Raw genomic sequence first — 17,976 nt, forward strand, 5'->3', positions numbered from 1 at the left:
TGCTCGAGCTTGACTTCCTTTTGTGTGATTGAGGCTTCAAGCTTTGCCAACGATCTTCTTAGCTTGACATTCTCCTCCTTTGTTTTTTCAAGTTCTTCTCCTTGTTTCTTCTATTTTCCCAGTAGCTCATCATAGAATTTTTTAAGTTCTATGACCACCAGCATGGTCTCTTCGTTGCTCTCTTCAGTGTCACCTAGGCAAGCATTGAAGCACAGACAATTCGGGAAAAAACCTGTGTCATACCTGTCGAACAGCTGGTCTCCTTCGTCATCCTCATCGTCGGACAAGGTTTTTCTGATCTTGACATGGAAAGCTGACACATCGGGATCATCATCATCTTTTTTTTCTTCATTTGAGCTTTCCGATCCATCAAAAAATTCAGCCTCGTCATCACTCCAGGATGCCCAATATGATTTGCCTCGTTTTCGTAGAGTGTTCGCACATTAGTTCGCATAGTAACCAAACCCCTTGCACTCACGACATTGAACATTGTTGATAAAATTTGGATCATACCTGAATGTTTCAGTTGTTGAGGCAACTTTCCTCATTGGTCGTGGAGGTGTGTACTCATTCCTCTTAGGCGGTGCAGAATCATGCCTTGGAGAACTCCCTTCTCGTTCATGTTCTTTGGTCCGTCTTATTTTTCTCACCATATTGTTGAACTTCCTTCTGATGAGTGCAACGTCATTTCCTTCGTGAATCTCCTCCAGTTCTTCAGTACTAGATCGCGTATCTGGAGGATGCGGCTACTGGTTGTTGCTGTAGATGGGCACCCAGCACTGAACGCAACAACCTTCTTTTTGTGCAGCAACCCTCGTTCTTCCAATGTCATCGCATATGTCCAGAGTGTGTTCATCAAGTCCACGAACTCCAGGCCTGCAATATTCTGACTTGTTTCGATGGCAGTGATCTTCATTTCAAAACGCGGTGGGAGCGTTCGTAGTGCTTTGGAGACAAGCACCTGATTGCTGATTGGATCACCGAGCTCACGGCATTCATTAGCAACGCTGAGTATCCTTTTGGAATACTCCTTGATGTCTAAATCTTCATCCATCTTCATGTTTTCGAAGTTTGTGGTTAGGAGACGTAGTCTTGTTTCTTTGACACTCGTGTCGCCCTCACAATGTCTTTGGAGCACATCCCATTGTTCCTTAGCCGACGTGCTATTTTTGATGAAATTGAACATGTTCATGTCCACAAATGAGTAAATATCATGCATGGTCTTTTCGTTGAAATTTGCCTCCTCGAACTCAGCTCGACTCCATTGAGAAGGTGGTGTCAAGCTCACATCACCATGGGCATCAGTGGTCTTGGGAGCAGACCACCCTTCTTCGACACAGTGCCAGGCTTTAAGATCGATAGCCTTGATGTACTGTCGGATTCTAATCCTCTAGGCCGAGTAGTTTGCACCATCAAGGATAGGAGGACGCATAACACCAAACGGCTCCATGTGGGAACAATTGTTGTAACAACACCAAGGATCACACTCAGTGTATTGAGTGTTGGCTCTGACGCCAATTGAAAATGTAACACCCTAAAATTTACTAACCAGAAATAAAATTTTTATTAAAACTTCCAATTACATAAAAGTAAATGAACCAAAATACGACTTCGTTTTAACCAACCTAAACAGCAAATCAACAAAACAGGTTCAGCTGCAGAAAATCGTCTACTAAGCCTTAAACGACCAAATATGTCTACTTCGAGTTCATCATTCACCAAAAAAAAAATTAAATCAACTACCAAAAACCTTCATAAAACGAAAGCAAGCTTAACCTCAAAATGACTCAAAGAAATTTAATGAATTTAAAGTCTAACATTCAAAGCGAAACCAAAAGTGACTTCACCACACCCTTTCCGCCACGCCACTCCAAGCTCATTGACCTGAAAATAATTTAATGAAAGGGGGTGAGCACAAAAACGTACTCAGTGGTGGGAAACAATAAGAGAACCATGATTTATCCAAACGTGTATTAAATTGTGGAAAACAATACCCTTTCGCAACTTGCCTCATCATCACGACATAAATAACACACCTTACCTCACCTGCAAATAATTCAGCCACACAGGCATTGAACCATTCTCAACATTGCCACACAGGCAAACAATCCAGCCACACAGGCATGGAACCATACACAACATTGTCACACGGGCAAATAATCCAGCCACCCAGGCATGGAACCATTCACAACATTGCCACACAAGCAAATAATCCAGCCATCCAGGCATGGAACCATTCACAACATTGCCACACAGGCAAATAATCCAGCCACCCAGGCATTGAACCATTCACAACATTGCCACACAGGCAAATAATTCAGCCACCCAGGCATGGAACCATTCACAACATTGCCACACAGGCAAAATAATCCAGTCACCCAGGCATGGAACGATGATAACCGACTGGCTCAACTGTGCACAGGACCCTGTCATACTCGTCGTCCACAAATCAGTGACTCACCGTCCCGCTGTCAGTCATAAGCACCAATGCGCATACTCACCGTATGCAATCAAACTCGTATCTCAACCACAATATACACGATGGATTTATAGAAAAGATATTTCATAAATAATTTTAATTCACGTGGCAATTGAAACATATTTATTGAGTTAGAAGAAAATTCACCCATCTCAATATCCAAGACAACAAAAGAAACTCAATCAAATTTCAGACGAGGGTCCCAGTTGCGCCGCACCTAAATAAATAAATACCATAATTTATATATAAGAGCCTAAACATCAACCTTAAATAAAAGGTTTAAAGAAATTAATTATTTTTGAAGTTATACTATTTAATCAGACTTTAAAGATCCGAAATCCCATCAGTAAATATCATTAGCTACTGACCTAAAAAAAAATTTAAATAACTAAATCATCCAAGATAATTTCTGCATATGAATCTCACCTATCTAATTTCTTACCAATTTCGATTCCCTCCCAGAATGGTAGTACAGAGCTTTGATCAAATTAAAATTTGGCAACACTTGATTTAAAAGATGCCACACTTATCATTATTTTAAATAAACCCCACCCAAAATAATTACATAAGAAAATAATAATAGAGAAATACTCAACTTAAAAGACTAAAACAAAAAAGGAACGTTTATCAAAAATAGAATAAAATTAGCTTCAGCCCTTGATGAATGAATTAATGTATGGGTTAAAGAAATAAACTAAACTAATTTATGAAAGTCAAAACTCAAGTTATGTAAAATTAATGTAGCATTCACTTTTAAGCTTTGAAAACTAGACTAACCATATCAACTCATTTCATGAGGAATTGTTGATTAAAATTAATAGTTAATTTGCTCAAAATCAAAACTTTAATTAATACCACAAAAGGAAAAAAATAGTAATCATGAGCATAGTAGCTTACGTATGTAGACAATCACTTAGAATAGGATTTTGATCAAATTAAAATTGAATAATATATGACTCAGTAGCATGAGGTCAAAAGCAATTAGAACACACTAATCTTAAATGATATCATATTATTACTAGTAATAGGAGTTCGGTCCATAAATTTCAAATTTAGAGATCATGCATCAATCTGCTACAATTAAACAATAATATAATAGAATTCGTTGACACAGAAAAGTTTTACCCCATTAAATCTCAAGGAGAAACAACTATGGTGGTTTTACTTCAATTGAATCTTGAAAAAGGATTCCGATTTGTATTTTATAAAAAGATTCGCACTTGAAGAGACCTATCAAATTCGGTGGAATAAAATGGAAACTAATAAAACTCCATGCTACCATACAATTTTGAATATAATTTGAAAAGCTTACCGGAAGTAACATGATTAGATGAAACAGGAAAATTTGCAGTCGAACCAACTTCTGACTTCGTTAGGAAATTTAGGGAAACAGAAATTATCTTGAACTTTTGTGAATGCGGTTGAAGAGAATTGCAGAACGTATATATATATTTACGTGATTTACGGGTATGCAGTTATAACCCTGATAGAATCCTATTTCTTCTCTAACTCTACTTAATAAAATAATGCTAATATCAGTATTTATCACAAATACAACAAAAATAAAAATACTGCAAAATTTAAATCGAGATTTAGTAGATTTTTATTTCTATTAGCTCAACTTCTCAATAAACTCAAATTAAGGGAAAGTTATTAGGTTCTTTTTACTACAAAAATTTTTTAAAACCCAATATATAATTGTTCCTATTTAACTTTTAACTAGGGGCGCAACTATGGACTCCCTCAAGTCCATGATTATAAAATCAAGCATGAAAACATCATATTTTAAATCACCGTAAATAAATTATTTAACACAAGTAAAGAAAAGCGGGGCGTTACAGAAAATGTTTCTCCACACGAAACCAAATAGAAACCCTGTGTTAAAGTAACACACCAACTATCTTTGCAGCGGAAATAAACGAACACAATTTTTGGTAAAATTTCTTCAAGTTATAAAATAAATTGAAGAATGCCTTATGGAAAAATGACTAAAGGGAGAATGACACTCACGTTCAATACCTTTACAATGAACTAGGTATTAAAGTCTAGACACTCTCACTAACAAACACAAACTGGATTCAAGAGCTATACTCCGAAATCCAACAAAACAAAGAATGCTATAGCTAATGTTGTCCTAACACAAGAAACAACACTCCAACACAGATCACTCTAAAAGCTTGATTTCTTCTCTCTGAGTTCGTGCCTTGATCTGAGACTTCACCCTTGTATTTATAAGCTTCGAATCTTGATTCCCAAGGTTGAAGTCGTGGGATTTGATAGTGGACAAGTGGCCGTTGGAAAGTTTGTTGTACTCACTCCACTTTGTCCACTCCTTCCCTTGAATTTAGGAGCTTCCAACAACTTCTCCTCTCTCTCTCCTTATCTTCTCTTGCTCCTTCTTTCTCTCAACTGAGAACGTTCCTTCCTTTCCTTGTTTCAAGCTTCAAGACTTCCAACCCTTTACTTGGTCATATCCTACAAACACAATGTGAAGAAAGAGCAAAATTCTAAAAATAATCAACACTAACACATCAATTTTTATTTAACAAAAGATAAAAGAATTAGTTAGATATTATATTAAATTAATTATAGGGGAAGACGAATAGATTTATATTTTAGGTGAATCTGAATTGACTTATGTTGAACGAATTGTAGCTATGTTGTGGATTATTATTAAGAATCGTTCACTTAGTTTGGATTTTATAAAGGATTCATAAACCAATTCCAGCTTCAATTTTTAAGTAAAAAATTAAGTTAGAAGGCTTCGAAAATTTCTAAATAAACCAAAGTTTGAAGTAATAAAAGATTTGGATATAAAATATTTTTTATAGATTAGGATGACAAATAAATGTATATCAAATAGATTTATTTTATAAATAAAAATATATCACAAGGGTAAAATAGACAATCCACAAGTTGTGCCTCGTTAGGCTCTTTTTCTATTTATACAATTTGTCTCTTAGGTTCTTAGGTCTCGTCTTCCTCTCACTCATGCATATTGTGATTTGCAGGTACTCATCCACGTGATCTGTTCTAAGCTTGAGTGAGTTTAGGTGATTGATGCGAATGATTACATTTGGTAATGAGAGTCATTGATTCCACCCTATTATCAAAATGAAAAATCAAATGCAAGGAGTGGAATGATCTGATATCGCTTCGGTGAGAAATGATCTTACATCAATTATGGCACTAATGAAACAACAAATTGAAGTGAATCGCGTGGCAATAATTCACAGTCGTGCATGCCTCCATTAGAAAACATGGACCAAATAGTTATACGAATTTCACTATTATAGCAACAAAAATATGCCATGGAAATACCAGTCATCAAACTTAAAGAAGAAATTAACTTTCTTAAAAGACCAAGAATAATTCTTTAGTTCGCAATAGCCAATCAATTAGTGGAAAACAACATGTAACTTGACTATATATGTTGAGATGGAACCAAAGCAACAAGAAAACATACTCAACCAATTAATCTCATATAAAAGAAGTACCAGAAAAAGGATCCACATACAATCACACTTTAAATATAAAAACTCAGCAAAATCAAACAAAGACAACTTTCAACCTCAACTTGGAAATGTAACTTATCTTCTAAACTAATCTCCAATTTAACAATTTGAAATTTAATTTCTCAAGTAGAGAGCAGCAGTAATAGTATACGCAACTCCTGTTCCATAGAGATTCATCTATATAAGCAGTCCACATATATCCAAGCATTCTTCTTCCCCGTAATGCATAGTCTCTCACCATTCATTAAGTTCCAGAAATTCAGATGTACCAATTCCGCCAAGAACAATGACAAATACAACAGTTACTTCTGAATGAACAAGCGGTGATACTGTCTACATAATGACAATATACATTTGAGTATAATCAATACTCAACATAGTTGAATACTTGTTTAATCACTCTTCAGTTTTATCAATCTTATTTATCCTATTCACCAAACAAAACGCCCCCTTAGATTTTGAATATTGCAAATTGGTGCATCTGCCAATTTCATCTCTTTCCTTGATTTTGTTACAAATGAGTAATCAATTGAAGGGTACAACAAAGTAGCTTTCTTATCTTCAAAATATCTTCTGTATTTATGTTAGATTTGTGCAAAACAACTATTTTGGGTGTGTTCTCTTTACGTGGAAAACATATATTTTCACCTTTTTCTACTTTTTTCACATCTAACGTAAGATGGATAATTTCTCTATGTAGGATGAAAAAAAAATGGACAGTTCATTTTTTCTTTTTTCTTTTTACTTTAATTCATGCTTAGCATTAACGTGGCTAGTACTTTTCCATCTAAAATATAGGAAAAATGTAATTTTAAATTTACAATCAAAGAAAACACACGATGGTGTGACACAAAAACAATCGTAATATGCTATACTCAACTGTTAACCAAAAAAGTCAATAGACATAAACCAACACTTATGATACATACAGACAACAAAAAAATAGAATAAAAGAATAATGTGTTTGGACACACCTTCTACATGGTGTAGATCAACTTTCAAATCTATGTTACATCTTATTTCTAATGAATCAAGAAACATATTTCCACATTTAAGCAATTTACAAGATTTTGAATCGGCTAGAAAATCCTAGTTATCAACAGCCTTAGCATCATTACCAGTTAATTGGAGCAACACAAATTTGTGGAGTTCTTTGAATTGGTAAGGTTGCGTAGTTTCATTACAAGTTGTTGCCTTTCACCCTCTACCTCTGCAAACTTGAGGCTCATGTCCGAATACCTCTCTTCCATTTCCTTCAACTCCTTTTCCATTGATTTGTTCCTTTCCATTATTAATCCCATTTCCTTTTTCAAATCTTCAACCTCAGTATTATCACTCGAATCTGATAAGCCGTTGCTGCAATACACGGGAAACATTTTTATATTTCTATATTTATATAAAATTGATACCAATTCAATTATCGAATTTCACAACTTTAGAAAGTAAAAATAATAAGAAGATAAAGAATCTAAAAAGAATAAAAATATAATTTACAAACAAACCTTCAGATTTTGAAATCAATTTAAAATTAATTTCAAATTGAAATCTTGGCTTTTTAATATAGTGTAGATGAATCCGATTTTGGGTTAATCATAGTTTATGTCTTCAACTTACGTTTTCACTTCAAAAACCCACAACTTTGGAAAAAAAATTATTTATGTCCACCCTTATTGAATCCAGCGACAAAATGATGAGTCACCTCATTGGATTCTTATTGCTCAAGGTTTTTTTTTCCGCAATTTTATATTGAATAATATAGATTCCGTCGCCGAATTCTGTAACATGGGACATAAAATCAAACATTTTCCAAAGTTGAAATCTTTTTAATTGAAAATGTAAGCTAGGGATATTTTTTGAAAAATACTCGAAGTTAGATGATATACCATTTTCTTGGTAAGATTGCTCCACAGTTTACACTTGATGTTGTGCTTAAGTTTTCACTGGAAGCGTTCTGCATTGAAGCAAGCATTCATTATTGAAATTGTGGCAAAAAACTAAATGTTTGAAGAGTGAACAAACTTGTAACTAACCTTTTCAACTTCATTCACATTCAAGCTTTCCTCCAACTCTTCAATTCTCTTGTGAAGAATCTTTTCCTTCTCTGAAAATGCATGAGCTGATTTCTCAAGAGCAGTCTCCTTCAACTTGATTTCACACTGTTGAATACAGCAATGGAATCAATACATCATGTGAGATGCATATGCATATATATCAAAATCAAACAAGTGTAGACTAACTTACCTCAAGCAACTTTATCTTATTCGAAGCCTCCTTCGATCCACGGGCAACGGGTTTACTCGTTGCTCGATCCCTAGTTTTCCTCTCGAGGATTTTGCACGCGTCTTCCTTCTTCTTGATCTCACTCCTCAACTGCAAAACTTGCTTCCTCAAACCCTCCTTCTCCGCCTCATCAAGTGACCGGAGAGAATCCAGCTCCGATTGCAGTTTCGTAGCTGCCAACTCTTTTTCCTTCACCAGACACCTCATTCTGTTCAATTCCTTATCCAGCTCTGCAGCCTCCATCCTCATAACCATGACCCTGCTCTCGAGTTCAACCTTCTCGTCATTCCCTTGCTCCACGAGCAGCTCCGTTTCCTTCACGGACACCTTCATCCTCTCGAGCTCGTGCACCACAGCCTCCTTACTCCCCTTCTCCTCCAACAGAATCTCGTTCTTGGCAATGTGCTCTTCAACCTCCTCTTTAAGCCTCGAGATCTCATCCGAGAGGAGTCTCTCCGTTTCCTCAGCAATCTCCCTGTGACGTTCCAGCTGAACGCCTCGTTCATTTATCTCCGACTGCTGCTTCTCTATTTGGTCACTCATCGCGGTAACTTGGGCCGTGACTTGCTGCAGTCGCGCCTCATAATGCCCCTCGACTGACTGGTGCTCTTCAGAGATTCTACGGAGAGTTTCCTCAAGACAAGCCTTGTCCACACGGAGCTCGTTTGCTTCCGCCAGAGACTTGGTGGCCAGCTTCTCGTTGGCCTCAAACGTCGATGCCATCTGCACGGAGAGCTTCCTGAACTCATTCTGCAGCCGCTCTGCTGCATTGGCGTTCTTCCACCTCATCTTCTTTAGCATCTCCTCGGCTCTTATCGCCCTCTTCTCCTGCACGATTTTGGAGCGTGTGAGAGCTTCCACATCGGCTTCAAAACCCCGCGCCTGCCTCTCAACTTCCTTCTCTAGGCTGGCAACACGGCCTCGAAGCTCGCTTATAGTCACAAGTGAATCTTCATACTCCTTCGTTCGGCTCTGCAATTCCTGCTCCAGATTCTCAATTTCAGCATTGGTGTCGGGAGACGAGCACTCGTACTGCATCTTCAGCTGCTCGTGGATCTGGCTCTGCTCGAGCTTACACGCCATGTCGTGATTCGCCTGCTTCATGACCTCGTAATCGAGGGCTAGCTGCTCCATCTGCATCTCCAGCTCATCTTTATCCCTCTTGTACAAGTCTATCTCATTTTGCAACTCAACAATCTCTTGTTCTAGAAGAGACGATCCCTCGACTTCACCCTGCTGCTTCACAATATCCTCCAGCGCCTTCTGCTCCTCCTCGTCATCCTCATCATCGAGCTGATAAACGACAGCCACTTCTCTCGATTCTCCATCCATCCCCTTGCTTTTCTCCTCCAGCATCTCCTCAAGGTCCCTCACTGCAAGAATCAGCTCAGCGTTCGACTCCTGAGTTTTCTGGAGCTGAACACGAAGGTTCGTGTTCAACTCCTTCGTGTAACTCAGCTCTTGCCGGAGTTCATCAACTACTGCCTGCGAATCCACTCCATCAAAGATGAAACTAGCCTTCGTTTCACCTCTGAGCCGCTCGCATTCTTCCTTGAAAGCATCTCTTTCTTGTTTCAAGCAAACAACTTCTCTCCAGTGATCCTGCCCTCTCTTGCTCTCCTTCCCAATCTGCTTCCGCAGCGCCTGCAGCTCTAACTCGGACATGTCGGCCTGCCTCGACAGCACAGCAACCTCAGCTTTCAGCTTCTCGATCACAACATCCGGAGCCTCCTCGTCTAGAAAAGTTCCTCCCAAGGCGCTCCTTGAAGTGTCGTTGGGGGTGACAGAGTCCCTCAGCCACTCCCACGAACTCCGGTGCACCGGTGAAGGCGTGTCAGATTTTGGCCCCGGAGTTGTCAAGTATCTAACAGGCTCGTTCTTCGTCTGCATCTCCCAAGGCGCTTCTAGCCCGGAGCTGCTCCCGGAACTCGACAGAGTGATGTCCGAACCACTAGAAGCCCGGAGCGTCGTCTCAAACTCAGCCTTGCTAGATGGTGGATCCTCCTAAATAAGAACATATCAAAGATTATACGATCAAACAAGTTCAACCCCATCAAAGATTCATATCCTATCACTCAAAGTAAACGTCCAGAAACGAAGCACTTCTAGAGAAACACGAGATTTACTTCAACGGAATCGCTTCTGAATGCTCCATCAGCATCATCACCATGAGAATACAAACTTGCATCCTCATTTTCTTCAATCTCCCTGTGGAGAGCCAGCCAATCAATCAAGTAATTCTCGAACGAATACGAGCACGAATACATGGAAAAACTAAAACTTATGAAACTACCTTTGATCATGTACCCTCTGGATAGATACCTGTTGAGACATACACATCTTTATCAGACCAGCAGCCAGTTCAAGAAAACACACAACACACACCACCTAAAAAGGATCCTTCAACCAACTCCACAAACAATCTCCATTTCTCATCAAGCTACATCTAAAAAGCATGAATGCTCGTAGGAAAGGGGAATGAACGAACTCACATGAAGTATGGCTTCGCCCTTTGAGTTCTTGAGCGGAAGAGACGCCAAGGAGGGCTTGCTCGCCTCTGCATAGATGGAGAAATCGATAGAAGCCTCTCCGACAGCTCCTGATCTAGACGAACCCTACGAAAACATCAAGAAAAGCGCACGGCTTCAAGAACGAATCGTTCTTAACAAAAGGCAATGAAAACACAAATGCATTATCTTCCTCTGAAGCTAACATACCGTGCTTAAGACCAAGAGATACATCTTTTGATGAATCTTCCCTGATTTTGGATCCCTATTGAACTTGACAGTCTCATAAACTGGATTCTCCCACACACAACCCCCATCTCGGACTGCAGCCTTTTCCGACCTCGCAGAGGGCTTGCCGGTATCTCCGGAGACAACGGAGACCATCAATCCATCCCCTCCAACCTGTGTCACCTGAACAGGTAACAAAGTGCAACTCAGTTGGTAAGACCATTAGATTGGGGGTTCGAGTCATCACGAGGGGAAATGGGGAACCATAAGTGGCAGACACAAGAGTATCCAAGGGGGGCTTAAGCCCCCACCAAACAATAATTTTTTTATTAATATTTTTAAAATAATTAAATTATTGGTATTTTGTGTGAATCATTGTACATTAGCCCCCATCACCAAATCAAAACTTAAGAAAATTGTCTTTTGGAAATCTAAGATGGGAATCATTATTCATCATCTTTTATCACCTGATCAATCTCACACAATGCTTACTTCTCGCTCTCTGATTGCTATATAAATCAAGACAACTATCTTCCAAAACCTTTCAAATAGTAAAGTTACATAATTTTGCACTGCATTATGTTTCATTCTAATTTCTAGCCACACATTTTCAACCATCCAAGAATGCATCAATATTTTTCTCACAAAATCCAAAAATGAGAGAAGGAATTGTATATATATACCTGAGATGCATGAAAGTGCAACTTGAAAACAGCTTTGATTCTGTGCTTGTCGCTCCACCATCGCGCCGGCTTGAACATATCTTCTGCTATTTCACCTTGAATTCCGCATCACGCCGGAATTTGAAACGCCCACTTCGAGGTAGAAGAAGAAAAGAAATTGCGTGGTGGTGAAGGAAACACCAACAGGAGGGGCTCAATGCATTAATGGCCGATCAGAAAATAGGAGCGTTAAAGCTCTGTTTAGCGCTTATAGGGAAGATAGAGATGAAGGGAATAGCGAGGGAGGCTGAGAAAGATTGAGTTATTGTGTGCTCTTTCTTTCAGCATTTCGCCATAACTCCATAAAAGTACTGTATGGGCTGGCTGTTGAGAGAGAGAGAGAGAGGAAGTTTATTTGTTTGGGAGTTTTTGGGGTTTATGTATGTATGGACCATTATTTTTTTGGTTTTTATTTTATCTTCTTCTCTTTTCTGAGAAGGAGAAAAGTTGAGGTGAGGTTGAAGCTTCTGTGAGTGAACTTTTTGTTTTCGAGTATTTTTGTCTGTCTCACTATCCGAGACGAGACGACTATCCTTTTCCCATATTTTTAACGTTTATTTTTTTGGTATATTACCGGATGAAAGTTTTTTTAAAAAAATTGCACTCAATTTTTTAAAATAAAAATATACTCCTTCTTCGTTCACATAAAATATAGGGTTAAATAATTTTAATACTCACTTCCATAATATATCTATCAAATCTACCCACCTTTATAAAACATCTATGAAAAACACCCACTTCATAGTTAGGGCCGGACCTTGCATAGGGCCAAAGGGGCAAGGGCCTAGGGCCCCCTAAATTTAGGGGGCCCCAAAATAAATACAAGTCCACTAATATTAATCCTATTAAAAATTTTAAATTATTTTTCTAATATTTTTATTGCTTATAGAATATTGTTGATTATAATGTGGTTATTGTCCCCTAAAAAAAACTATACTGGTTATTGTAACTTTAGTAGAAAGAAGTTTTTTAAAATTAAAATCAATAAAATTATAGTATATATTTGCATTCTACTATATCTCAAAAAAGGTTAAATGTATTAGTAATTTTATACTTTAAACATGGGGTATTCTTGAAGAAGTTATTGATAATTGTTCCCAAAATATTAAAAATCTACTTTATTTCTATAATTATTTTATCATTAATTTATGATTTATTGCACTTTATAATAATGTTATATATGCAGTTATCTCAAATTTGCTATAAAATTATGAAGCTTCATTTTTTAGGGGGCCTTTTTTTTTCCTTTCGCCTAGGGCCCCCAGAATGTCAGGACCGGCCCTGTTCATAGTGAAATACTATTCCTACCCTTATACAATATCTCTCTTTATACTTCATCTTATACATTAATCTGTGCTTCTAAAATTGGTATCAGAGCGGGTTTTTATTGAGGAATTATATTATATTTAATTTATTTTATAATTAACTAATGTGGGAGGAGACTCCATTAAAATTTATGGATCCGGACGAGTGTCCGAGATGTATTGTATACAGGAATTCTCTTCAAAATTTGGAGAGAGAAACTACTCGTCTATTAGACGACCTCAATTGGAATAATCGAGCCCTCGTAACGAACATTTGTCGAGGAGAAGATGGAGAGATTATTCGTGATATCATCACGAGTATTCAGTTCTACCATGAACACCTTACAGGAATCGCCGAGACCAGAACGGTGATTGAACGCGCAAAAAATGGCGCCCATCAGTCACACGACTAATGGAACAGAAGGACAAAGCTGGAACAGCCTATCCAGCTTATCAAAAGATCGAGCCAAACTCTTCCGACAATGTCAACTTGTGGAAGATTCAAAGAACGGTGGAATATTATGGCAACAAGCTATATGATCTACCGATGGAGATGAGCCAAATATCACTCAAACAAGAGGAAACCTTAAAACTCTTGTGTGATATTCAGAAAAAAAAAATGGAGGATATTGAAAGGCAGAAACCATGTTCCGAAAAAATTCGGAATACATGGTCCAAAGACCCAACATATCCGCTACCACTTAATGCAGCGCCCAAGGAACTGCAGCCGGAGGACATAATCCTAATCGTGAAAGGGAAAAACCATGAATAACCCTGATCGAATCGGATTAGAGGATCTACAAGAGTTAGCAGAATCATTTGCTAACCTAAATATGGTTGATCTAAAGATGAACCATGGAGATGAGGTGCCCAAAACAGAGCACCCACAAGAGGAATCATCCACGAAAGGTGGGGCTCGTGAAGAATCGAGCCATTATCAACAAACCAGAAGACGCCGGCCTAAGATGCAGGACACTCCTGTAGGGAAGGCCACACTTGAACCAATCCGCCCATACGGATTGATTCTCAACCTCGATGAAGCCAGCTTTAAAGATTGGGAAGTTCTCATCGATGACTGGGCTTCAGCTATGAAGGTCGTGATTGCCATGATAGAATATGATATAAATGAATTTATCAAAATCTTCGAGGCAAGTTTTGCTGGAATGGCAAAATAATTTTAGGATAAGGCATCAACGGAGGCCAAGAATGAGTTGTTCACCAAAGAATCAGCTCTGGAAATCCTTGAAAATGCCGCCCACCAGATTAAAATCTATTTTTCTTGGAATGGGTTTCTTTGAAGCATCAAGAGAAGAGAAGCGCAAAAAATATCGACAAACACTTTACAATCTAAGATTGGTAGTGCTGGAGCCAAAAGCTCTTGATGAATTTTTGCGCTTGTATGCCCTATATGCCCATATGGGGTTAGTTAATGATCAGATAGCCAGGAACCTCTTTTTCACAAAGTTTCCGAGTCCATGGAGGGAAATGCTCATCAACGAGTACGTATCACCAGGAGAATATCCACTTGATAGTGCATCAAGAAGGATGTCATATGTTCACAAGAAGATGTCCGAATGGTGCCAGAAGGCGATGGATCAGAGAAATTTCAAGAAATTGAGGAGGCTCAATAAAGAATCTCCATTGATGTGCAACAATCTTGACCTTCCAACAGAGATTGAGGCCATGAGTTGCTGTATCAACATAGGAGAAAGAAGAAACATAGGTATCAACCCTATGAAAGAAAACCAAGAACAAGGCGGAGTTCTTGGAAGCCAAGAACTATGTGGACTCGACAGAAGGCATGCTCCTACAAATCAGGCCAACGGAGCGGACCATCAAGGAGTCGATTCTCTTTTCAAAAAAGAACTCCGGCAAGGAAAATTTTCAGGCGGACCTAAGCCAAAACAAATGAAAGTTTCAAAGATTGCAACTGTTGGACGTGCGGTGCAAAAGGGCATATTTCTACTAATTGCCCAGACAACGAGAAAAGAGGGATAAGGAAATTTGAATCTACACCGGATATCGAAGACGCCCTCTACAACCAAGAACTGATACCAGTGTATCAGTTCGAAGATATATCCTCCGATGAGAGTATATACGAGCAGGATGAAGTCTTTAGTTCTGAAGATTCGGATATAACTGATGGATCATTCGGAGACGAGTCAGACTAAGGAGGACGAGGTTATCCACTTTCAAAAGGAGGACCAGGAGGGATATACTAGCCATTCCCTGATCCCGCAAGAAAAGGTGGTGGAAAAACTCGTGACAAAACTCAAGAACAAAACCATGGATATACAAACATTCCAAGGGTTTTCAAGAGGAAGATTGGATCAAGTTCTACAAAGCTTGAGTCCATTCAAAAGGAAGCATCATGTCTTCTTCGGTACAACGAGTCGGGAGTTGGCGCTTCCAATTGAAATAACGAACAACCAAGTAGAGATCCAATTGATTCCAACCGAAGATGTGCGGATGGATCTCTCAAAAATGAAGCCAAAAGTCACTAGAACAATTAAATGGATTCATATTGGAGCAATCCAGTTGGTAATCAAGTCCTCACTTTCACCAGGGACAGATACACCAATTGATGTTGCAATTTGCGACAAGATGATTACAAATCCAAGAGATGCAGTGCTGGGAGCCTTCCCAGGCAATCTCTACGCCAAGAAGATTTTAACCGAATTGTACCCATAGATCGCTTATAATCTTCAAGATTCAGCTTTCAGTCGAGCCCTGACACTCTATCAGGACTACAAGATGAAGGATCTATTGACGGGAGGAAATAGGCCGTACTCGATTACATATCAAGTATCATATGCCCTATCAAATTCCCACCACACGGATTTATTTCTGGGGAAGAATTTTATTGAAGTCCCAGAAGTATTCAAAGAAGTAGCCAAGGCAATTAGCCCTGACCGAGTTGAAATTCTCAAAATAAGGGAAATTGACATCTAAGTGGGAGATAAGCAGGTGCTGAAACATAATCAAAGTCTCAGATTGGGAGCACCGAGGCTATCGTTCCAAGGAGATAGGCTGACAGGCCTTTAGAAAGAAGTTTCTCTCATTCCTACGAGAGAAAGGCGATCCAGAAAACACCAGCTCAAGGCATAAGAGTGAAACTCAAATGCCCCGTGATTTATGCTTAATTGTTCTAATTTTAGGGGTTTGCATGTGCGTATTTTAAAGATAATCTTCTGGAAATTGGTACATTTTATGGTCTATTTTATGCTTTGCAGGAGATTTAGGTTTTCGAGATGAAGAGTGCAAATTTTGGAGAGTTTGGGCTAAGAATCGTGTTTTTGTGCATACTCTGGCATATAAGAGAAGTCAAAGTCCAGAGCAGCGAAGTCAAAGTCCAGAGCAGCGAAATGGGAAGCCAGAGAAATGCTCCAGAGCAGAGCCGACATCTCCAGAGCATAGAAGTGCGCCAGAGCTAAAGCAGCGAAATAACAAGTCAGAGGGGAGAAAGTCAGAGTAGCGGAATCACTAGTCAGAGAAGTCATATGCCAGGCCAGCGAAGTCAATCTCCAGAGCAGATGAATCACTTCGCTGCTGAAATCATAAGCGCCAGAGGAATCGAAAAGGCCAGAGGAATCGAAAAGGCCAGAGAAATCAAAAACGCCAGAGGAACCGAATGCCAGAGCGGAAGCCGTTCCGCTGGCGAGAGCCAAAGTGGAAGCCGTTCCGCTGGCGAGAGCCGCGATTTCCGCCAGAGTGGAGATTATTTCCAGAGCGCGCGTCACAGCTGGACTTACCTTCCTTTTCACGATTCTATTCCTTTTAGAGTCCGGCTTTGCATGGCAACTTCCATGGTGATCCATAGGGATTCGAAGTCTATAAATAGGGCCATACTTTTCATTGTAACAATAATCCTTGCCCTAATCTTTAGTTCCGCCAAGTTAGCTAAAGCTTAGGTTTATTGCTTTCATAGTTCTAGTTTCGATTTCTGTTCTAGTTAGTTTAGTTTATAGTTCTTTTAATTCATGTTTTAGATTAGTTTTCCGTTTAGAGTTGTAATTACGTGACAGATTGCTTCTCGAGACGATTTACGGTATTTCTTTAATCAAGTTTATTTATTTGCTTTTACTTATGCTTTCTTTAAATTCTGCAAATTTACTTATGCGCTTTTAAGATGCTTTCTTTAAATTATGCAATTTAATTTCTGCCTAGTTAGATTAGAATAGAATATTTTAATTAAAGTTATTTAAATTCATTTTGCCTAGTTAATTCTTTACTTTAAGTTCATTTAATTCTTGCCTAGGGTTTAATAGTTTCACGCCTAGATAATTTTAAGATTAAGTTTTTAGTTAAGTTTAAATTACAAGCATTAGTTAATAATTCCTTTTCGCCTAGTTAAGTTTAAATTCATGTTAATTTACTTTCCAAGCTTTAGTTTAATAATCATAGTTTACAGTTTTCGTGTGACACAATTAAAAGCCCTTAAAGATCTTCCTTGAGAGACGACATTGGGTTAGCTTATCACTGCTAGGATGTCTTTGTTCTATTGCAAGTCAAACTAGAGGTGTTCTAGGTTGAGTCAAATTTTGGCGCCGTTGCCGGGGAAGGTTTTAGGCGTTTTAATTGTGTTGCTTTTACTTGCTTTATTTAAATTTCTGCTTTTCTTGTTTTTACTTTTCTTTTCCTCCCACCCGGTGCGTTTAATCCGTGTGTTAAGTGTTGTGCATGCAGGGACGCCGTAGTCTGAAATGAAAACTAACTTCCCCGCTAGATAACACCCGCACACATACCAGAGCAGACGTGTTATACTCTGACTCTGATTCTGAGGCGCACTCTGAAGCCGGCTCTGCCTCTGACCGAGTAGAGCAGGACACAAACAAAGAAGAGATGGCTCAGAACATGGAGTACATGGGAGATTTCACCCGGCCTGTCATCGGAGACACCAACATTTCGGCTATTGTGCTTCCCACCGCCGTCAGAAATTAC

At 38.8% G+C, this 17,976-nt stretch overlaps 2 protein-coding genes across 2 annotated transcripts; one reads left to right on the plus strand and one right to left on the minus strand.

Moving 5' to 3' along the window:
* Positions 1–6,916: 6,916 nt before the first annotated feature.
* Positions 6,917–12,232, minus strand: LOC130994731 (uncharacterized). The gene is made up of 9 exons (XM_057919797.1): positions 11,693–12,232; positions 10,992–11,192; positions 10,767–10,889; positions 10,568–10,596; positions 10,401–10,482; positions 8,236–10,278; positions 8,025–8,150; positions 7,878–7,945; positions 6,917–7,350 (listed from the first exon to the last, which is right to left on the minus strand). Exons 1-9 carry the CDS (start codon positions 11,768–11,770, stop codon positions 7,116–7,118), a joined length of 2,985 nt encoding a protein of 994 aa, XP_057775780.1. The 5' UTR covers positions 11,771–12,232; the 3' UTR covers positions 6,917–7,115.
* A 2,945-nt stretch (positions 12,233–15,177) lies between these two features.
* LOC130994369 (uncharacterized) lies at positions 15,178–15,726 on the plus strand. The gene has a single exon (XM_057919414.1). It carries the CDS (start codon positions 15,178–15,180, stop codon positions 15,724–15,726), a length of 549 nt encoding a protein of 182 aa, XP_057775397.1.
* The last annotated feature ends 2,250 nt before the right edge of the window (positions 15,727–17,976 follow it).

The sequence above is a fragment of the Salvia miltiorrhiza genome, chromosome 7 (assembly GCF_028751815.1).
Source record: "Salvia miltiorrhiza cultivar Shanhuang (shh) chromosome 7, IMPLAD_Smil_shh, whole genome shotgun sequence".
In the NCBI taxonomy this organism is placed as follows: domain Eukaryota; kingdom Viridiplantae; phylum Streptophyta; class Magnoliopsida; order Lamiales; family Lamiaceae; genus Salvia; species Salvia miltiorrhiza.